At 47.1% G+C, this 23293-nt stretch overlaps 1 protein-coding gene across 1 annotated transcript in view; it reads left to right on the top strand.

Annotated features, from left to right (window-relative positions):
- Window positions 1-23293, top strand: part of SPOCK1 (SPARC (osteonectin), cwcv and kazal like domains proteoglycan 1) — a 465095-nt gene that overhangs the window by 329495 nt on the left and 112307 nt on the right. Inside the window, exon 5 of the mRNA XM_045552560.1 lies at window positions 2503-2629. Coding sequence (XP_045408516.1) covers window positions 2503-2629 — 127 coding nt within the window. The remainder of the gene's footprint in view (window positions 1-2502; window positions 2630-23293) is intronic.

Genomic DNA, 23293 nt, shown 5'->3' with positions numbered 1-23293 from the left:
GGATTTCTTGAGCATCCGCGTGCACCAGGCCTCTAGGAGGCCCCGGCAGCCTCACCTCCTGCCTGTCCTTAGTGAACTTACCTTAATGGTGAAGTTCAGGTCCAGAGACAGAGATGACTTATTACTAACTGGTGATTGATGGCTGGTTCCATCTTTTTCTTCAAAGCCATTGATTGGTTCAGTGTTTACTTCTCCCTTGCCTGCCTTTGGCTAAGCTCCGTTAGGCTTTTCTCCTCTGGGGTGTCATTGCCCACGGTTACGTCTGCGCCAGCAAAGCTGCCTGCTCTGGACTTTAGAGCCCCGTTCTAGGAACTCATAACAAGAATTGCTTTAGCCGTGGGCAAGCACACTGGGGACTGACCCAGGAGAGGAACTGCCAGATGCTGGAACTTTTTACTGCATTTGTGATGCATTATCAGTTTCAGACAATCTGCTGTGCGAATGATGATAAATGTGTGGTGTCCTGCTGCAGGAATCACACACTCTGAGATTAACTCCATGCTGACAGCCCCTTCGTCCACTGCATGGAGTCCCACCCACCAGCCCTTTGCCCGTAGTCCAGAAAAAACCTTGCAAGAGTAAAAAGTATGTTTGGAGAAGGATAATAGGAGAACTCGTGTCCATGTTATTTAGAAATGCAAATGACAGAATTTTTTTTTAATTCCACACAGAGGGCAAGGGCAAGGTGAGGAGCTGCTGTAGGAGCAGCGAGGTGTTGGAGAGAAGGCCCCCAGTAACACACATGTGGGTGTTCTCAAAGGATTTTCAGGCTGTCAGTCCAGGTTGGACTGAGGTGGGCTGAAGAAGAGAGACGCATCCCTGGACATTCCGCAGCTGTGCGGGTACGATCCCGGGTCTCCACCAGTCAGCTCCTCAGCTTTAGGCAACACTTTTGCCCTCTTTGATCTTCGGTTTCCCCATTAGTAAAGCAAACAAGTTGAACTAGGTGATCTCCAAGGGCCCTTGTAGGACTTTCTTCTCTGGTTTCTTGGTCAGACAGGCTCGGCCCCAGGCACTGTGCTGGGGGATGTGCTGATCCTCTTTGATGTCACCCTCCAAGGTGGTTCTTCAAACAGACCTTGCTCCTCTTACTGCCTCCCCTAAATTGGTAGAGCAGGTTTGAGGTAGAATCAGAACCACACTGGTGAGTGCTCTCTGCTCTGTTACCTTTCTTTTTTGCTCATTTTCCTTCATTTGCAAGAGGGTAGGTTACCCCAGGTATCAAACCCGAGTTCCTGATGAACTGGAGGTTCATTCCTTTTTCTGGTTCCATGAATTCTTTGGAGGAATTAAGTGCCATTCCAAACCTAGGGCCCGAGGATACAGTCACGTTTCTGTGGCAATGGTAATTTCATTCTGTCTACCCCCATCTATTGGGGCAAATAATAGATACCATTTTTATTGTTTCCTATTTTATAGGCACTCCACTGAGTACTTTAGATACAGCAGCTCATTTAATCTCCATAATATCCACTTGAAGCAGATTCTATTTTCCCCTGTTTTACATAGGAGGAAACTGGCATTTACAGGCTTAAATGTCTTTCCAAGTTCACACAGTGTGTAACTGGCAGGACTGAGATTCGAGCACGTGCTTCCTGACTCCAGAGGCTAGATGCTCACCACCTTGCAGGACTGCCGGTGGCAAACATTTCAAGGGCACGGTAATTACGTGATTGATGGGCGGTCCCGAGACACGCCCAGGGCCAGGGCTGCGGGAGTCACTCCACGCAGTTTGCTGGGAGAGCAGCTTCAGCTAAGAGAGAAGGGGTGGCAGTAACTGCAGGCCTTTATTTCCGTGGTTTATGATACAGTGATGGGGTTCCTTCTGTGGACAGAAGCCATCCTAATAGCGCTATTTATCATTATGACAAAGGTTAGAATGAGGGGAAACTCGAGCTGGAATGAAAGAGTAGAATTCTGATTATTTTAACAGTTGAAAGTGACATCACCTCAGAACCTCTATCAAATGGCGAATTGGAAACTGGACTGAAATTGCTTTAAAATATATCCAGAGGTGGTTTTCTACAGCTGTGATAAAGTCTTTCAGTTGTGCATGGAGATGCATTTTGTCTACAGTGCTCACTGCGTCGCCTGTGTGTCGTCCGAGCAAAAGGTGCCCGAGAGCCCCAGAAAGTCTGTCTCAGGGGTGCTTTGCCATGATGTGCCGCATCCGGCATTGGGGCTGGTTATGCCATACTCCCCCATTGTTTTTTTTTTTTTAATTTTTGTAAATGTCTTTCCATGTCAATAAGGAATGTTTTTAATGGCCATATTGTTTCCCGTGGTCCATCTGGGGCGTTGAACCTGGGCTTCTAGGGCAAAGTCTCCTGCCTGCTGTCAAGGAGTTGGAGCAATGAGAGTGCTGCCCGAGGGCCCTCTGAATTCCCCGCCTGTTTGACCAGCCTTTATTTATTTATTTGGCCTTTTATTCTGGGAGCTTAGAGGAAAGACCCATAGTGTCTGGGGGCTTCGATTAACTTATACCTTTTTTCTCATCCTTAGGCAAAAGAAAGGGAACGTGGCCCATAAACACTGGGTTGGACCTTCGAACCTGGTCAAGTGCAAGCCCTGTCCTGTGGCACTGTCACCCATGGTCTGCGGCTCCGACGGCCACACCTACACGTCCAAGGTCAGTCGTCTGTGTTGTCTTTTTGGTCACCAAACATACCCCATGTTGGTTTGTCCTGGCAAGTCTCTGTGCCAAAACTGGGGCTTGCAGAGCTTGCTAGGCGCCAGGCCTTGCCTCCGAGAAGCTGCTGCATGGATAGACTCGGAGGTGTTCTCTGGCCAAAAGGACAAGCAAGCCAGAAACGCTCCATCCTGCATAACTGGGCCAGTTGAGGGAAAAGGGGAAAGGGTGGTGCTGAGAGTGGCCCGTGATCCTGAAGTTGATCTAGACGAGCTTCCTGCAGAAGGGAGATAGAAAACTGTTCAAAAGATGCAAGTCACGTGGCTTGGCTGACGGGAGCAAACCAGTAAGGGAGGCTGGGGATGCTGCTTTGTGGCCAGCGCAGCGAAAGGAAGGAGCATGATGTCAGCGTACACTTAATCTGTACTTACGGTGCAGACAGAATGCACCCAGCCCTGTGCGGGCTGCGAACAAGGCACTGTCCCTTTCTCAGGGGCTCAGTCTAATGGGGCAGGGGTGAGTATGGAGACAGATAGAGAAAGGGGCTGGGGTCAAGTGGGTCTCTTCATTATAGGAGGGATGAGGAGAAGCTTCACGGGGGAGAGGTGTTTCATCTGGGGTCCAATAAGGGATTTACAGACAGGGAGGCAGGGATCACGGTGGTAGATAAAGGAGGTGACAATCTGCTCTTGGAATTTCACTCTACTTGGGACAAAGTTGTCCATTTGTCTTTGAGAATAGGAACATAATAATGAATTAAAGGGAAACCGCAGAATCAACTAGAATTTGCTTATTTGTTCTCTTATCTAAGAGCTATAAGCCAAGCACCCCCTTAGGGTCTGACACTGTGCCTGGCATGGAGGAGCTGGGGTGCGGGTACGTGTTTTAGGGGTTTTCTCCAAGCCTCCAGCTAGAGCTGCTCCGCTGTCCTCTGTCGTCTTGTGTTTCCATGTAAGGTTTCACTTGCAGAGCGGAGTCTGTGGCTAAAGAGAGTCGCTGTAGGGACGCCCTGGTCACTTCCCAGCTGCGCTGCCACATAGTTCTCAGGCCTTTCTGCTCGGCCCCTCCTTGTCCCCACTGCACAGACCGTCAGTGGCTCCTGTTGTCTGTGACTCCCTCACCCCCCTGACCTGGGAGCACCCCCATTGCCTGCTGTCCTCAGAAGCTTATTCAGGTTATTTCCAGACCATGGCCACTTCTCCCTACTGATTCTGTGGTACACAGGTCATACATTTTTATATCTTTGTTCACTGACAGAGTTTTAATCTCCCCGATGTTCACATGTTTCTAACAAAGGCGAATGTAGCTCACAAAACAGGAGGCTGGAGGATGTGTCTGACTTGTACTCAAACCCGTGGAACTGGCTTTGGGAATTCAGTGGCATCATTATTGCTTGGTTGGTTCCTTTGTTCATTCGTGTAGTATCATTGAGCCCTTTCTATGTTCCAGGCGTGCTGCTAGGTGCTGGGGAAGCTCAGAGTGGGAATTTAAAAGCTGTCTGTTCTTCATGGCCAGAGTCAGTAACCCTCCCCCTCCCCACCTCCAGACCTGCCCCGTGAGTGAGACAGTCTCTGCTCCGGGTCACAGCTGGCACATCCTGGCTATAAACAGCCACAGCCGTCCTCAGCGCAGCTCAACCCACACTTCCCCTTTCCCTTACTCTCCATGACCCCCAACAGAATCAAAGTCTGAGACCATTTGTAGTGAAGAGCTCGTCCCTGATCCCCTAAATGTGTCTGCAGTACTGGATCTGAAGGGGACACTGATGAATCATTTCTGTGCCCTGCTCCCAAAGGCCGACTAGGCCGTGGCCGTCTTTCACTCGGGGCCGGACCCTGGGTGTGTGAGCAGGTGCCTGGGAATCCCGTTAAAATGAAGATTCGAATATAGCAGGTCTGGGTGGGGGCTGAGATGCTGCGTTCCTGAAAGTTCCCGGGTGGGGGCCATGCTGCTGGGCCACAGACACACTGTGACAGCGAGGACGTCAGTTTTATGGGCGCCTCCTACTAGGTCTCCAGGCGGCCCCTTCCCCTACTCCTAAAAGTCCATTTCCACACCACAGAAGGTTATGTTCTGTAATACAGTCTGTGCGTCTCCCCTGCGGGAAATGCTGGCTGGCTTTCCCTTGCTGCTGGATCCACGCTCAGACTCTCGTTACAGAGCCCTCCAGAGTCTGCCCCTCCTCCTGCACAGTCCCGAAGCACGGAAAGGACCTTCCATTCCTTTGTCCAGCAGCCGTCTCTTCCACGCTTGCGGCTATTCAGGCACTGCAACACGTGGGAGGGGGTCGTGGGGAACAAGACAGACACTGTTCCTGCTCACCGGGAGATTGCCATCTGGTGGGGGAAAGAGCAAGCAAATATATATGTAATTTCAAATTATAGTAAGTGCCACAGAGCACGGTGCCGAGGGCGGGTGGAGAGAGGCCTGTGGCTCTCAGGGCGAGGGGAGAGGCACACGAGTCGAGGGGGAGAGGGAGGATGGTTAAGAGAGGACATTTAGCCAACCTGGAAGGTCACAAGAGGATCCGGCAATTCTAGGCTTGTGGGACACTCAGTACAGCAAATGCCTGAAGAACGTGAGATGCTGGAGGCACAGACAGTGCCTGTCACCTCCTTCACCAGGCATGGGGCACAGTGCATGGTGACTGGTACTCGGCAAGTGGCACTGACGAGGGAGGAGCCAACAGTGACTCCAGCTGCAAGGAACGGGGAGGTTCCAGTCTGCAAAGCGCACCCTGGATTTGAGTGAAGAGGGTAGAGAGAGCTTTGCTGAGAAAAACAAGCCGTCCCCATCCTCTGCCAAGTTGCTTAGCTAAACACCCAGCCTGAGGCTCTGGCAGAGAGTCCGCAGCTCCTTGTAGTGCTTCTCTCTTTGTGAAGATCCTGTTTGTGCCGTTCAAAATCATTCCTGCCAGCTCTGGAGTAAACTGTCTGATCCTCGAGCCTGAAGTTGGAGACGAGCCACGAGGTGTCAGTGAGTGAACGGGACTGTTCGGGCACATTGCACATCAAACCCCAGCGAAAACCTGCCTGCTCACCTCTGTGTCTCATTCGCAGAAGGAGCTTAAATGCTGGCTCCCCAGACCCCTGAGCTGCAGGGAGCAGTGGTAACCTGTTAGAGATGGCCTGAAATGCTGTCACTTGCCCAGGGAATATCTCTGGGAATGTTCGCTGGTCAAGGCCTCCTGGCAGCCTGGGCAGGAAAGTTGGTTTTTTGTGTTTGGGAAGGTTGCCTGCGTACAGGTGCTGGTGGATAGCTGGCTTAGGAGGCAGGAATAGGGTTCAGAAGGCCCCTGGGCAGTGACTCCTGGTGCCCTGCAAGAGGAGTGGCCTCTATACCGCTGGGCAGAGCCCTCAAAGACCTTCCTTGGTGGCATCCTGATATTCCAGTAGTGTCTTTGAATTCCTGTACCAGCCAACTGAGTCCTCAGTTTCCTGGACCTGCTCACCTCTTTCCTGGAGCAGAAGAAACCCAAAGCTTTCATATCAGAAGTTGTAGTGTTCTTCTCCTGTACTCCACATGAGGTACACTGAGGCCCAGCGAGACAAGGCCAGTGGCCGTCTGACAGCCGTGGTCTCCTGCCCGGTGTCTGCGATGTACTCCCTGCTGTCTGAGGTTAAGGAGAGGGTGGTAGCAGAGGCAGCACCGCCATGGAAATGGGCTGTGTGTGGTTTCCTCCCGTTCGTGTGCTAGTCTTCCGTCTAGTGCTAGTCTGCTAGAATGTTTGTGTTCTTTCTTAATAGGTCTCACAATCAGTAGCTGTATGTTGATTGCCCAAGACCTCTGAAGCAGAGGACAATTCTAAACGCCTGTGGCATTCGATGAAGCTTCCTTCCAAGGAGGAGATTTCAGTCTGGTTGGGTCGACTTCTGGAGTGTTTTAGGAATTGCCCCTAAATACATGGCCACGGGTTTATGGAGGTTCAAAAGGGTGCCTTGGTCTGACAACAGTGCTGTTGGCGACCACCAGCAGATGCTCCACCAGTAAGAGTGAATGAGTTAACCATGAGTGGACAAATGACTTCCCATCCCACGGAGTTATGGCCTTTTTTGGATCATTGGTGGCAGGAAACAAAGGATAGATGAGACCATCATGCCTGTGTAATTGGAGGTGATTTGATGTCATTAAGTCAAACTCATAAAAATTAGTTTCAGCAGAAAATATATTGCAGCCCCAGTCCTGTCATCACCAGGGAAACCCCCATAGTCACAGTTCTCTAGGTGAATTGCTTGACCCTCCAAGAGGGGGTGGAAGGCTGTGGGGCATCACTGGGGAAGCAGGAGGAGGGAGCCCGAGCATCAGCCTGTCGTTAACACTGTGTCTGTCTGGGGTCACAGCAGACAAGCTCTCCATCTGCTTCTGGTCCCCAAACAGTCAGAGGCTCCTAGAACTGGGGGATGCATTTGGAAGCCTCTGGCTACCGCAGGCCTCTTCCAATGTCCCGACACCAGGGACACCACTCAGCTGCGTGACTCTCACTGGATCAAAGATAAAGTGCACAGAAAGGCACAAGTCTTGAGATGAAGGGATACAAGATGGTTCATGGCAATAAATGTTTATTCAGACTCTATAAAGCATAACCCGTAAAAGATAAGGAACAGAAGGGCACCACAGGGAATTGACAAATTGAAGGCCAACACTGCAGCTGGTTTCAGAGTGTGGTATAGACCCTGACCCTTGACCTGGCTTCCAGGCAATAAGGATCACCCTACTCACTTCTTACCTACCCTTAATGGCACATTTTTCTGGCCAGGAAAACTGAAGTAGTTCAGAAATTCAGTAAATAGATATTGAGTTCTTTCTTACTCTGTGCCATGCATTGTGCTAAATACTAAGGATAGAGCAAAGGACAAAGTAGACAAAGCTCTGATTTTCATGGAACTTAAAAGCAAGGAAGACAATTTAAAAAGCAATCTGCTTTCATTAGAATAGGTGTTTAGATAAGGGACATGTGGGTGCTGCAGGAGCACAGAGCAGGGCCACCTCAACTAGTTGGGAGGCATAAGCAGCCTTCTTAGAGGAAGTGATGGCTCAGTGGAGATCTCTGTTTGTTTGTTTGTTTGTTGGGAGACAGGGTCTCACTCTGTCTCCCAGGCTAGAGTGCAGTGGCGTCAGCATAGCTCACTGCAACCTCAAACTCCTGTGCTCAAGTGATCCTCCTGCCTCAGCCTCCCAAGTAGGTAGGACTACAGGTACATTCCACCATGCCTGGATAATTTTTCTATTTTTAATAGAGTCAGGGTCTTGCTCTTGCTCAGGCTGGTCTCCAACTCCTGGCCTCAAACGATCCTCCTGCCTTGGTCTCCCAGAGTGCTAGGATTACAGGCGTGAGCCACCGTGCCCGGCCCCTCAGTGGGGATCTTAAGGCTGAAAAGAGTCAACCAGATTAAGAGTTGGGGGCGGGGGAGCTCATTCAACCAGAGGGAGGAAGGGGTTGGAGAGATGAAAGCACCTTGAAGGAGCAGGTGACAGTGTCATTGTGGCTGGGTCCCACGTAGAAGGTTCACTCACTACAGAAATGAGGCTAGAAGAGTAATCGGGGGCCACATTGCACAGAGCCTTGAAAACCCCATGACGAGGGTGGGACTTTATCTTAAGAGCATTGGGATCTATCAAAGCTTTAGGATTTTTAATTTGCTCACACTGGCTGCAGGGTGGGAGTGGTTTGGGCAGGACTGGAGACAGGTGACTGTGAGGAGACGCCTGGAATCCTCTGGGCATGGCATGAGGAAGGCCTGCATTTGCATAGCGGTTGCAGAGATGGATAGAAAACAGTCTGAAGAGGTATTTAGGAAGTTATAGCTGGTCTTGACAACTATTTTAATTTCAAATATAGAAAGTCATTCAGCTGTGTGCCCAGCAGAAGGACGTCTTTGCCCTCTTCGTCCTGGCTGGCCTTGCGAGTGCCTCCCGCCAACAGCTTTGAGGCTTCACCCTGGACTGTCTGGGAACCCGCCGCCTCTGAAACCCTTGTCTTTCTCCTCTGTTGTCCGTCTAGGAAGCGTAAAGTTCACTGGGAGCCTAACCATCAGCTCTGAATTCTGCCTACCGGAAGCAAAGTACTGATGCTGCCGACCTGGGCAGCCAGGCCCCGTGCAGGGGGACGGTCTCAGGTTTCTTCCCACTGGAGGAGGGGAACTGTTTGGGAAAATGGGAGCAGAGGTGGAGTGGTGCTGGGGTCCTGGAAGCTCAGAAAGGAGCAGGGGAGGAGGTCGCTGCTGCTCCAGGTCCTGGCCTTGATGGGGGTCTCCTTGCCAGGCCCCCATCCATAGGACCTCATTGACTTCTCTCATCTGGACCCGTCTGACCAGAGCCCAGATGTCAGGGCTGTGTCCGCTCGTGTCCCGGCCAGCAGTCCGGTGCTGGGTCTGCTGCCGGGAGTCCGGCCAGCCAGCCCTGCTCTCCGGCACCAGCCTGGCTGTTGGTAATTGGCAATCAAGTAGGCCGACACCCGTCTGCTTGCTCTCCCCCCTCCTCCCCAACATTCTCTTCCTTAATTGCTGTTAAACAATTAGCAAATGGCTCGTTTATGTCTAGACGCGGAAGAGAGATGCAGAGTAACCGCAGCGAGGAAAATGTTTCTCTTCCCTTCGGAGGGTGCGCGCGTGAGGGCGGGTGGCGAGAGCGCTTGCCTTGCAGGGTGGGCATTTCTCTTGGCATATTGTCGCTGCAGATTACATTATTTTTTCAGAGGCATCTTAGTAGTTTCCAACAATTGCTACCAACCAAAGGTCACGTTTGAAGTTCCTGGCAAGCGGAGTCTGGGCTGGCCGACCTTTCCCAAGAACAGGCGATTCCTGGGGTTAGAGCAAGTCGCGGGTGTGGGTTGGTGACTGCCGGAGGCGACTTTAAGCTCAGGGCGACTGCTCAGTCTGCCAGACAGTTACGACCCTGTGACCGTGTCAGGCATGGCAGGTTTTTAGTGTGGCTGCCCTTCTTTGCTTCTAAGCAAAGTGGAGGCTGTCGGTGTTTTCAGGGGTATGTTTGGATAGGCCTGCCCCCCCAGACCTGTGGGTTGAGGAACGTCTTGACTTGGCAAATGGCTCATTGGCGAGGGCCTGGCTTCTGGCCGAGCAGAAGGTAAACTTACTGGAAACCGAAGGTGGAGGGCTCGTGGGGGCACCGGCAGCGATGCAACAGGCCTGGCCCGGCCGCCTGCGCAGGGCTGGGGGGCTGGGGGTTGCCATCCCGGACTTCTGCGCATGCGCCATCTGGCAGCGGGGGAGGGGACAGTCCCGTGCAGGTAGACCACGGGGCACGCCGACGGTCCGGTTAGGGCTCAGGCGGTCGATTTCCTGATTCTGATTACCTGTGGCTTAGAAAAAGCCGGTGCTAGAGGGTTCATGACTTTGCAGAAATACTCAGTGGTATCTAACCAACTCTAAGCAATTGTGCTTCATATATTCAACCGTTTGAGGTTTGGGGACAAATACTCGATGGCAGATGCCCCAATTTTGCCTTTTTCCTTCAGGCCTGGTTCATTGCCAGCCTCCTTTCCGTAGTCTGGGGTAGCCCAGTGTGGTTTGATGATGACAGCTTGTTTACATCGTATGAAAATCCTCAGCTGTGCGTTTCATAGAGTTCTTGCCCTAGTTTTGTTATAATCATCCCCTTTTCTCCTTCGCGGGGTTTTCAGAAGGAGCAAGTATGAATAATATTTAAAATATTAATTGTGTGTTACTTAGGCTATAGGTTCTAGCTGCTATAGCAAAAACCCAAATGAAACAGGCTTAAACGGGATCAGATTTTAGCTCCCTCTCGTGTAAACATTTACCAAGGGAGGCAGCCGGAGGCCGATGTGCTGACTCCAGATTGTGGATGACCGGGATCGTTTCAGCTTGTCGTCGTTCCCAATAACGGGAATTGTCGAGCTCCTGTCTCTGGGTGCAGGACAGCTGCTGCACTCAGCCCGTAGGAAGGAGGAAAAGAAAGGAGGCACAATCCAGAAGTCGCCAGTGTCACTTCTGCTCACATCGTATTGGCCAGAACTCAGTCACGAGGCCACTCCAAGCTGCAAGGGAGGCCGGGGAATGTAGATCTTACTCTAGGCAGCTATGTGTCCAGCCAAAATTTGAAAGGTATATTATTAAGGAAAGGACAGAGTGGATATTGGGGTTACCCAGCAGTAGCTACCACAGTAATATTTAAATCATAATAACAATAAGAACAGTGGCAACAACAAAACAACAGTACTTAATTATTGAGCATATTAAATACTAAAACCTTGTACTAAATGCTGTAGTATCATTTTATTTATTTTCCTATATTATTTCATCTAATTCTCACAACAAACCTATTAGGTAGGTACTATTATTAGTCCCAAATTAAAGATGAGAAAACTGAAGCTATAAAACATTCTCAGGGTCAATGCAGCTAGTAAGTAGCTTTGAACCCTGGTTAGTCTGATCCTAGAGTCACGGTTTTTATTTCCATAGGTGAAAAGCCATCTGAAAAGTAATGTAAAATGCCACTTGTATCAGCAGGATGCTTTTGATTTTAATGATAGAAACAATTTGAACTTAAACCAATAAAGAAGATTTCCTGGCATACAGGGCTAGAAAGTATACAGAGGTAGCCAGGTCTTAGAGAAAGAAGGGAAATTCAGTGTTGCCAGCACTCCATTTGCTTCTGTTTCTCATTTTTGTTTGTCTCCGCTTGGCTTCGTTCTGCAGCGGCTTCCTCCCCTTGGCAGAGAATATGGATTTTAATAGCTCCAGATTCACTTGCTTCCAGCCTAGAAATGCCAAAGAAATTTACCAGTGTTTCAGTTTTAGGGAAGACTTTTGATTGAATCATGTGTATATCCTTTAATTAAATATTATGTTCAGGCTGATGCAGTTCTATGATTGGCCTACTCTGGTCTCCTGAGTCTCTTCATGCCACCTTTCACTATGAACAAGAGTAAGCTTTTTTTTTTTAGCAGAAGAGGAAGGAGGGCAAGAGTTTATACTGGACTGAATAAAATGTAAAAAGTAGTGCACCACCCAGTCACCTTATTAAATATCGAATGTGTTAACCTCATTAAAGGCCTCAGCCAAATGACACTAGTTTGAGCAGGTAAGAATGTATGAAGGCGTACTGTGTTTCTAGGAATGATGGGCAGACAGGGGCACACAAGACAAGTTTTTATACAGACATGTTGTCTAGTTAAAGTTCATCTAAAATAAAGTGGATCCAGTGTCATTTTAATTCAGAATTCTTTTAAACCATTTGGCTTAATGTTTTACTACTTTCTTCTGATCATGGGGCACATCTGTCCTCAGTTCTCTTTAGCATTTATTTCTTCTTGGAACATGCCAAGATAACATAGTCTTTTTGGCTCCCGAGGATAAACTTTCAGGCAAAATGGTTATTGTGACATTTTCAGAAAGCACAGATGTTCAAACACCATCCATGGTGAAAATACAGCCACAGAATTTACACAGACTACTTCAGCATGCAGATTAGTCATGAAGTTACAGCAGAAGGAAGCAATTCAACTAATTATTTTACCACTTATTTCTATGTTCTATATGCAAACATGCATTTAACCAAGATTTGAAAAATAGGTTTTCATTTCTTCTTCTTAAATGCCCTGAGTAGAATGCCATGTAATTAGTTAGTGCTTTTGTTAAAAACACATCAGGAAGAATAACCTTCTTGTTGTCAGTTCTGTTGAATGCACAATTAAGTCATTTGATAAAGCAATTACCTGAACACGATGATGCTTGGCCTCCCTTCATCAGGAGATGAAATTAAAGATTAGGTAAGATTTCAAAGCACATGAGATCTCTGCCTACCAATCCTTTAAACGACAGGAAGGTCCCTGGCCAGAATGAATATGCACAGTGCTATACATCTAATTCAGTCATTATAAACTACTTTAATTAAGTTCATGATCATATCACTTTTGTTTTTCTTTAAAAGAAACAAACAAAATATTCCCTGTTGACATTCTTTTCAAATGAGTACGGTCAGATTTCTTCATGACATTTTCCAAGAGAATGTATCGGCACCAGCATGTGAGTAGTGCTCAGAGAAGCTGATCTCATTTTCTAAGCCTTGGGCCAGGACCTGTATGTTATGTGAGGGAATTAAGGAATGTTAGCTGGGTTAGAATTTACCATGAATTGTTGCCATAATTGCATATTGAAGGAAATGGCTTTAATGATAACTCTCATTTTTACTAAAGCAAGTTGTTTTTTTTTTCCCTTTCCAAAACACATGAAACATTCAGGAATCTTTATATATGCCATGGACAGAGCAAAAATGTCTCCTCCTCCAGAGAAGGGTGGCCTTCTTAAGGTGCTAGGTTCTGGCCAGTGAAGTGCTCAGACCAGCACACCTGCAGCAGCACGAGAGACCCACGTCCAGAAGAGCAGCTTTCCCAAGTTCTCATCCAAAGGCACTGAGGAATGCTTTGAAACCCAAACCCCCAAAGGCAGGCTGTCCAGTGGCAGACGAATGAGAAACTGGGGTGCTGTGGGAACCTGGGGGCCCTGACCACCTTGATCAGATGGAGCTCATTAGAAGGGTTTCTTTGCTTTGTCTTTTCCAGTAGAGAGACCAACATATAATATTATGTGTCAGTGAGGGTGGCTCTGAGCAAGATCTATTACATTTGTCATGTAATAGAAAATGTATCATTTACCATTTTCTGCTGGAACCTGTCAAGAATGGCCACCTGACCCCTCTTTGTAGCAAACTGATATACAACCGAATTCACTGGCACTGAACAAGGGACAGGTAGAGGCAGAGTAGAGAGGAGGCATCACTTTTGTTTGTTTGTTTTTGCACTTTAACGCACTGTAGTGGGATAGAATGGATTGAGCCTCCCTTGCCCACATTGACTCCCATCAAAGAAGGAGTAACCATACTCCTGAGATTCCAACCGTAAGGTTTAGCCTAAGTACAATCTCCTCAGTGAAGCCTCCTGAACCCTTCGTGCTGTTAGGCCATTTCTTTCCTCTGAACTCGGACAGTACCAGGTATGTACTTCTTTCTGCTGGAGCATTGGTTTCATCACATGGGGAATGTCTCTGTGTACACGTGTGTCTGTCCAGCCATGTGATAGACCAGAGATACTGAAAACACTCTGATACTAAATTCCTAGATGTAATCCACACATCCTTTTAACAGCTGAGCTTGCAAGATGTAAGGGAACTCTCTGGTTGGAGCACTGAAAATCAGATAGTGTACAGACCACTGCCCTGAGGGTGGGTGGTGGGAAGACAGAGGAGCTAACCTAACCCAGAGGTTTTGGGGTAACTGCTGCATGTGATTGGAGACAGAGCCTTAAGTCCTAACAAGGTAAGAAGTTGGAGTTGAAAGCCCAAAAATTAATCCAAGACCTTTAGCATGTTCACCCTATATTAAAGGGTGGGATATATATATTTATATTTTAAATCTGCCTTTTGGTAAAGCAGGGCAACAAGAACACTTGTGAGGCTCAGCCTGGACTCTTGTTAGAGAAAGAAAAGGTCACATGTGAAACTTATAACAAAGAGCCTACATTCACTCAGGGCAAGGGTGGTACACAAAACATTTAAAGGCATATATAGGAGATAGACATAAACTGCTCAGAACAATTAGTGGCTGTTAATTAAGCTTTCCTGTGGAATATACTTTGTGAATTTTATCCTGAGTACATGGCTCATATGTGTACTCTTGGTGTAGTGCAAGAAACCTGAAGCTGATAAATTGACTCAAAGACAACTTAGGTGGGAATGCACTAGGTTGTCTGGAAGAAGCAAACGCAGTTCCTCTGTGGGAGGTTGAACCCTCAGCTTGAGCTTTACAGGATTCCCTCAAAACCCTGTCAGACATGACTCATGATGCTTTAAAGCACAGAAGGAAATAAGCCACCATGAGCAAGAGGCAGCATGAACATTAAACAGCAGAATTAAACCCCTAGGAACTTGAGTGACAGATTTTTCAGATATAGAACAGAAAAAAAGTTCAAATGTATAAAGTGTTTAAATAAAAAAAGACAATTTAACATTTAAGGAACGATTATATATTTTACTATCAACTACCAAAAAATATTAGATTAATTTGAAACTTGTAGAACTGAAAAATGTAATAATTAAAAGTATATTTTAATGAAAAAAAACACACATAGAAACTGCTTCACCGTGGGAAAGAAACCGGGGCTCCAGATCCCTGTTCTAAATCCTGCAACTAAAAAAAGGTGATTAAACATGTATCCATTCTTTGTGTATCAACCATATCTCAAGGAAAGCCTAAAGCCCTATTCAATATGGGAAACTCTTTACAGGAAAATAAGAGCTAGTAAATGTGGAAATAACGATAGAAAGTCACCATTTTTGGCTCCTAGTGATCTGACTGAGGTGGGCAGTAGTCCAGCATTGATGGAAACAGTAGACAAAGGTTGACAACAAACTTCAGGGTTTTGCCACCTGAGCCCACTGATGAATCTTGGAATCTCTCTTTGGTGGGCAGCCGGCATCGCTTGTCCCATGGTGTCATGCAGTGGCAAGTGCCAGGAGGTATGTGAGGCTCATAGGTATGTGGAACGTTTTGGCAAAAGGAGTTGGACCTAATCCAGCCAAGCCTACCTCCCATTACAGAGGGTGGAGGGAGGAGCAGAGGAGGCCACGCAGAATCCAACAGGCAAAATCAGAAAGGGAGACATTTGGGGGCTGGAAAACAGGTCCAGTTTCTGCATGAAAAAAGGTGGAGTGGGAGACATAGCCCCCAAATGCTATGTGAACCCTGGCTAAACCCAAATGGAAACAATCCAACCAAAATTTAAAAAGTAAAAGATATTTTGGGGACACTAAGGAAAAATGAACTAGCTATGAAGATAATGTTGTAGTTAAACAAGAAGAACACACATATTTTTAAAGAGATATTATGAAGAACATAGGTTTGCTTTAAAATAATCTAGCAAAGAAAAAAGGGAAATTTGAAACAAATATGGAAGAATCTTGGAAATTGTTGAACTAAAGTTACGGAGATACATTATACTAATTTCTCTTCTTTGATATTAGCATATATTCAAAATTTTCCTAGATTTTTTAAAAAGGTATGCTCTTTGAGTAAATAAACTATCTCCAGTGTTGAAACCATAAAGTGAGTATGAGTGGAAGGAAGGGAGTTATATTTGCAGGACTTTGATAAAAATAAAAGAGATAAGTCTGTAAGACTATCAAAATATATGCCGTTTAGACCTAAATATAAAACCTAAAACTTAAAACTTTTAGGAAAAAAAAATAAGAGAATTTTTGTGACCTTGTGTTAGGCGAGTATTTTTAGATATAACACTAAAAGCAGGATTCATAAAATTAAAAATCGATAACATTTTTTTTTCAATTCTCTTTGAAAGACACTTTTAAGAGAATGAAAAAAGAAGTCACAGCCTGGGAGAAAATATTTGCACGTCATAGACCTGATACAGGACTTGCATTGAGAATATTTTGAAATCTCTCTAAATTTGATAATAAGTAACCCAGTTAAAAATGGGCAAAAGAGTTGAACCAGACATTTAACTAAAAAAGATACGTGGATGGTAAACACACAAAAAATATTCATCATTTATCATTGAGGAAATGCAAATTACAATCACCATGAGATACCACTGCACTAGAATGAGTGAAGTTAAAAGACTGATTGTATCAAGTGCTAGAAAAGATATGGAGGAACCGGAGTGCTCATACACTGCTGTGGGAATGTAAAATTGGCATAACCATTTTGGAAAAAAAATTGAAATTTTCTTTAAAAACTATCATATGATACAGCTATTCCAATTCCAGGTATTTATCCAAGAGAAATAGAAGTGTATGTCTAAAGGAATACTTGTATACAATGTTTGTTGCCAAAAACTATAAACAACCCAAATGCCCATCAGTAAGTGAATGAATGAGTAAACACATATGTCTATCAATCAAATCTACCCAGAAATGAAAAGGAATAAATTAGTGGTACATATAACAACATGAATGAATACTAAAATAGTTATGCTGAGGGAAAACCAGGCAAAAAATAGTACACACTGTTGGATTACATTGACATAAAACTTCAGAACATGCAGGATAATCTATAATGACATAAAACAGAGCCGTGGTTTCCTGCGGGGGGGGGGGGGCGGGGGAGAGGTAGACAGGGGTGGGAGGGACGGATGAAAAAGGGGTGTGAGGAAACTTTAGGGGGCGACAGACACGTTCATTGTCTTCATTATGGTGATGGTTTTGTGTACTTACGTTTATTAAAACTCTTCAAATTGTGTACTTTAAATATGTGTAGTTTATCGTATAGTGATTATACCTCGATGGAGCTTGATAAAAAGTTTAAAAAAGATCAGGCCCAGCCAGGGATTAGCACCTTGTTGCCGTTACCCACGTTCGTTCCCGTATTTCTCAGCTTTGGTGCTGGTCTCTTCCATTGTTTAGAAGGATCCTCCTTTGTTCTCTCATCGAGGCCGAATAATGTCAGAAAATGGAGCTGACATTTTTCAAATGGTTTTCCAATGGAAAATTGAAAGATAAAAAAAGTTGTGGATACCCTGAACACTCAGTCACCCTGGGTTCTCCTTTCCTGGAGAATCCTCTGTACTTGAAGTGTGCCCTGGATTGTAACATCGCTTTGGGTGCAAAGCCACCTTTTTGCTTGCTGGTGCTGCCCATCTGCCCTTTTCTGGGAAGGGGTCTTGGGAGACCCGGCAGGGCCGAGAGCAGACCAGGGCGGGGCCGGGGTTGCAGAGCAGGTCCCCGGGGCAGCCTGCGGAGCGGCAGAGCAGTTGCCTCTCAGAAAGTCGGCCCAGGCAGGAGGGACAGTTAGGGTTCACTGTGTGGCAAGAAGAAACTGCACAAAGCATCTGAATATCTGGGAGACAAGAACCAGTGATCAGTGCAGGTGAGGGAAGAACACCATGTTCGACGTGGCCCCTGGGAGCAGTGTGGCAGAGCCATTGACCCAGTAGGTGTCGGGGAAACAAGGGAGACGGTCCCTCTGAACGCACGTGGTGGGAGACTCTGAGGGTGTTCACGCTCCATACGCTGATTCCTTGCTCAGACCTCCACGTCCACAGGGTTAGAAGGAGCCATGAACTTCTCTGGTGCCTGCTTTGCAACCCTGTTCCAGGGTGGCTCCTCCAGAGTCCCCTAACACAGCTGCCCTGTGCCCGGCCCTGCTGGTCCTGTCCCCAGGTTGCCGCCTCGTTCTAGGGAAGACAGATACGTAAGCATAGACAGTTCTGTAGGTCAGACAGGTGGGGGACATATGGGGGGTACCATGAGGTACCTCGCGGGAGGACAGAGGAAGGCTTGGCACGTCAGCGTCAGGACTGAGAGCTTGCCCGGTGGAGCTGGATGGTGTAGACTCGGGTTCCAGCTCGTCTTGTTAGATATGTGACCGTGAACAGGTTATATGACCTTTCCGTGCTCCCTTTTCCTTGTCAACATAACGAGGATAACAGTACTTGCCTCGAAGGGCTTTTGTGAGAACTGAATTAGTTGTTACATATTAAATTCTTAGAGCAGTGTGTGTCGCATTGATACGCCATCTGGAAGTATTAATTGCCCTCTCTCCTGAGGAACCTTTTCTGGAAAACCCGTCCTCCCTCTGGCTCCAGTGGCCCAGCTTTTATATCACACCTTCTATTTCCTCCATAAAGTCTTTCCTGCCTCCTGCTCCCAGGTAGGAGCAGGCACCGTGTTCTGCACCGTCGGGGTGGGATGGTGGCAGAGCTGCCTCCTGCTGAGGGCTCCCTCTGTAGCAGGCACCGCTGGGGCCACTTTCCCTCCTCGTTCTCGATCCCGTGGCAGCACCCGACGTGGCAGCTGCTCCAGCCACTGGTGTGTGGTGGCGCAGGTCCACTGTCGTTCATTCAGCCTGCGTGTGGTGAGCACCGGGCCACACAGGCTCGGGTGTGGCTGAGGTCCTTTTAGTGGAATCAGGGTGGGCCTGAGCAGAACCATCTTACTGACACTGTGGGGCAGTAGCAGGAAGTGGGTGAAGCCTGTCTGGCGTTGTAGGCGGAAATGTTTTCTGTACTCTCACCCTTCTGCTTGACTCTGAGGTCCCTCCGCCCACTCCACTGTGCTTTCACTTGTCAGTTGCTTGCTGAGCCCCTCTGAGACGCTCAGCATGTTGCGGGGTGCTAAGGCAGGTGGGTTGAGCCGGCTGCACTTTCTAGAGCTATTTGGGAGTAGCTATTTGGGCCTGCTGGGGTTGGCAAGCCCAGGATCACATTCCTCTGAGACAGGGTCCTGTTGGCAGACTGAGTGACCAGCAGCTTTGGTTGCTGGGATGACCGTTCCCGTGCTGGAATCCACCCAAGTCTGCCAGATGTGCCAGGGTGGCAGAAAGCCAGGCTTGGGACTGCGGCTGCCTGGAGAGGCCCCTCCCCTTGTAAATTAAGCAAACGCGGCCCCTCTGTTCACAGGGCCAGAGACTGGGGTCTGCTCCAGAACCCCTCTCCAGGGGCCAGCTTCACCTCCTCGGGGCATCACACCCCAGCTCCGCCACGTTTGCCCTGTTGACCGAGTGGGTGTGATTCGCCGGAACACCAGTCCCCGTACCACGTTGAGTGTCTGCTGTGCACCAGCTGCCATGCCAGGCACATGACGTAACACAATTCTCATGCCAGTCCTGTAATATGGACGCTAGTATGAAGCCCCTTCTTCAGATAACACGCAGAGAGAGAGAGAGGGAGACTCCGTTATTAACACCCCTGTGCCCCCTCAGTCCCTAGGTGGAGGAGCCAGCTTCACCTCGGCGTCACCCCGACTCTCAGGCGTTCCCCACGCTGCTCGAATCAATATGACAGAGCTATCCCAAGTCACATGAACCTGGGAACGATTGGATTCAGTTAGAAATGGGAAGAAAATTGGATTTTAAATATTCTTAAAGAATTCCTTTTTTTTTTTTTAACGTTCAAGAAACACCGTGACTGCGGGCTGAGGGTCCATTAATCCTGCCGTGGCAAACGAGCACAAATAATAGCCTGGGCAGGCTCATCGATTCTTAGATGCAGCCGTGCTGCTGTGATGATTTGTTTCCAAGTATCACCAGCAGCCCCTGTCCCTGAGTAGTTGAAATGTTCCTGTTGCACTTGTGTCTGTGTTAATTCCTCCCCGCGAGTGGATCCTTTGTTCCCTAAACTCGTGATTGTGTCACCCCGAGTCCAGCCCAGGATGGCTTTTCACAGGGTCCCGAGCAGGGTGTGTGGAGTGTTGGTGGGTGAGGTGGAGTGCTTGGTCTCCATGGATCCCTCGTGACCCCACGGTGATGTTTCTGTGCCATCTCCCGTGTACCTCACTCAGAAGTAGTTGTCGTGGAAACCTGTTTGGTTTTTTGTTGTTGTTCTCTTTTTCTTTTTTTTTTTTCTTTTGGTCTTGGGGAGGGACTTTGTTTGATTACAGCTACCTGGAAAGAGCGGAGTGCCCAGCTGTCCCGCCCTGGAAATGAGTACAGCGAACTACTGAGCAATTTCAGGGGCCGCTGCAGACAGCTGGAGGCTGAGGATGGGCGGATCCCATGGCATCCCTCAGGGACGCCCTGCAGCCAGCACCCCATTATCGTGTCCTACAAACAAAGTGCTTCTGTCACACGCCCTCTGTGCTGCCAGTCTCTTGAAATCTGGGCCCCTTCAGGGACCTCACCCCGTCAAGGAGGGAGGCTTTCCTTGTTCCTGCCCACCCGCCCACTCACCCAGATTCTTCCCTGCTGCTGGGAACCGGTGCTGCAGGGAGGGAACGGGGTTCCTGAGGTTACTTGGTTTTCACAGCTCACAGGTTTTCTTGATTGCATGTTTTGTTGATCCACATTTTTATCCCTGTAGCTGTCATTTTTTTTTTGACCTGCTATTCAGTCACTCAAAACAATATTACTGTATTGCTTTGGAATTTCTAGGGCTTTTCTCCTTTATGAGGTTTCCATCAACCTGTAGGATAATACTGGCTAATGCTGAGAATGGAGAAGCACGGCTGACTCTGCTGCGCTCCCGGCCGGCCTGGCTCTCCCGGGAGCTGTGCCAGGCGGCCCGTGTGCAGTGTCTGCCCCGCGCCCGGTGCCGCACCGCGCGTTCACCGCTCACCCTTAGACCTGGTCCTCACAGCAACCCTGGGATGCATGATTCGGTTTTCATTTTCACAGATGAAGTAGTTGACAGTCAGGAAAAGTTTGTTCCTTGTCTGCCTGAGATCTTACGGCCATAGGTGACAGAGGTAGCGTCTGAACACAGACGTAGCTGAACCCAAATAGTTCGGTCTTTTGTCAATACGGGTATGCCTCATTGCTTTATTGCACTTTGCAGATTTGTGATTTTCACAGATTCAAGGATGTGGCGACCCTGTATCCAGCAGGTCTGTCGGTGCTGTTTTTCCATCTGCATGTGCTCCCTTCATGTCTCTGTTTCGCATTTTGGTAATTCTCACAATATTTCAGACTTTTTCTTTATTATATCTGTTATGGTGATCTGCGATCAGTGATCTTCGATGTCACTATTGCAGTTGTCTTGGGTGCCATGGACTGTGCCCATGTAAGACTGTGAACTTAATAAACGTTGTGTGTGTTCTGACTGTTCCCCTGACCGGCCATTCTCCCATCTTTCTCCTGCTCCCTGGGCCTCTCTGTTCCCTGAGACACAACAGTATTGAAATTAGGCCAATTAATAACCTGACAATAGCCTCTAAGTGTTAAGTGAAAGGAAGAGCTACATGCCTCTCACTTTAGATTACAAGCTAGAAATTATTAAACTTAGTGAGGAAGGCATGCCAAAAGTTGAGATAGGCTGCAAGCTAGGCCTCTTGTGCCAAACCGTTAGCCAAGTTGCGAATGCAAAGAAGTGTTTGAAGGAAATTAAAAGTGCTACTCCAGTGAGCACATGGGTGATAGCAAAGTGAAACAGCCTTGCTGCTGATATGGAGAGAGTTTGCATGGTCTGGATAGGAGACCAAACCCACCATGACATCCCTTTAAACCAAAGCCTAATCCACAGCAAGGTCCTAATTCTCTTCAATTGTGTGAAGGCTCAGAGAGGTGAGGAAGCAGCAGAAGAAAAGTTGGAAGCCAGCAGCGGTTGATTCATGAGGTGTAAGGAAAGAAGCCGTCTCCGTAACAGAAAAGTGCAAGGTGAGGCAGCAAGTGCTGATGGAGAAGCTGCAGCTAGTTATCCAGAAGGTCTAGCTCAGGTAATGGACGAAGGTGGCTGCACTCAACAACAGATTTTCAATGGAGAAGAAACAGACTTCTGTTGGAAGAGGATGCCATCTAGGACTTTCTTAGCTAGAGAGAAGTCAACGCCCTGTCTTCAAAGCTTCGAAAGACAGCCTGCCTCTCTTGTTAGGGACTAATGTAGCTGGTGACTTTAAGTTGGAGCCAATGTTCATTTTACCATTCTAAAAATCCTACGTCCCTTAAGAATGATGCTATATCTCCTCTGCCTGTGCTCTAGAAATGGAACAACAAAGCCTGGATGACAGCACATCTGTTGACAGCCTGGTTTACTACATAGTCTAAACCTACTCTCGAGAGACCTACTGCTCAGAAAAAAAGATTCCTTTGAAAATATTACTGCTTATGGAAAATACACATGGTCACCCAAGAGTTCTGATGGAGATGTACAAGGAAATTAATGCTTTTGTGCCTGCTAACACAACATCCCTTCTATAGCCTGTGGATCAAGGAGTAATTTTTGACTTTCAAGTCTTAATATTTTAAAAAATACATTTTATAAGGCTATAGCTGCCATAGATAGTGATGACTCTGATGGATTTGGGCAAAGTGAATTGAAAACCTTCTGGAAATAGTCCACCATTCTAGATGCATGGGAGGAGATCAAAATATCAACATTAGCACAGGAGTCTGGAAGAAGTTGATTCCAACCATCGTGAATGACTTTGAGGGGTTCAAGATAACAGTGGAGGAAGTAACTGCAGATACGGTAGAAATAACAAGAGAACTAGTATTAGAAATAGAATCTGAAGATGTGACTGAATTGCTGCCATCTCATGATAAAACTTGAATGGATGAGTTGCTGCTTACAAATGAGTAAGGAAAGTAATTTCTTACTCCTAGTGAAGATGCCATGAACATTTTTTAAATGACCAAATGATTTAGAATATTCTAGAAACTTAGTCAATAAAGCAGTGACAGGGTTTGAGAGGATTGACACCAACTTTGAAAGAAGTTCTACTACTGTTAAAATGCTGCGAAACAACATCACATGCTAGGGGGAAATCTTTCATGACAGGAAGATTCAATCATTATGGCAAACTTCATTGTTATCGTATTTTAAGGAATTGTCGCAGCCACCCAACATTCAGTAACCACAACCCTGGTCAGTTAGTAGCTGTCAACAAACATCGAGGCAAGACTCTTCACCAGTAAGAAGATTATGACATGCTGAAGGTTCAGATATGATTAGCATTTTTTAGCAGTGAAATATTTTTAAAATTAAGGTATGTACATTTTTTAGACATAATGCTATTACTTGATAGACTAAAGTATAGTGCAAATATAACATTTATAGGCACTGGGAAACCAAAAAGATCATGTGACTTGCTCTGTTGCAATATTCACTTTATTGCAGTGATCTAGAACCAAACCCTCAATACTTCAGAGGTGTGCTTGTACTTGAAGTATGTAAAGTATTAAACTTTTCTGGTTTAACCGCAATGAATAGGAACAGCATGGTACATGCATAGAGTAGCTTTTGAG

This window comes from Lemur catta, chromosome 5, assembly GCF_020740605.2.
Source record: "Lemur catta isolate mLemCat1 chromosome 5, mLemCat1.pri, whole genome shotgun sequence".
NCBI classification, from domain to species: Eukaryota; Metazoa; Chordata; class Mammalia; order Primates; family Lemuridae; genus Lemur; species Lemur catta.
The sequence above is the reverse complement of the archived record's forward strand: the minus strand, read 5'-3'. Positions and strand labels throughout refer to the sequence as shown.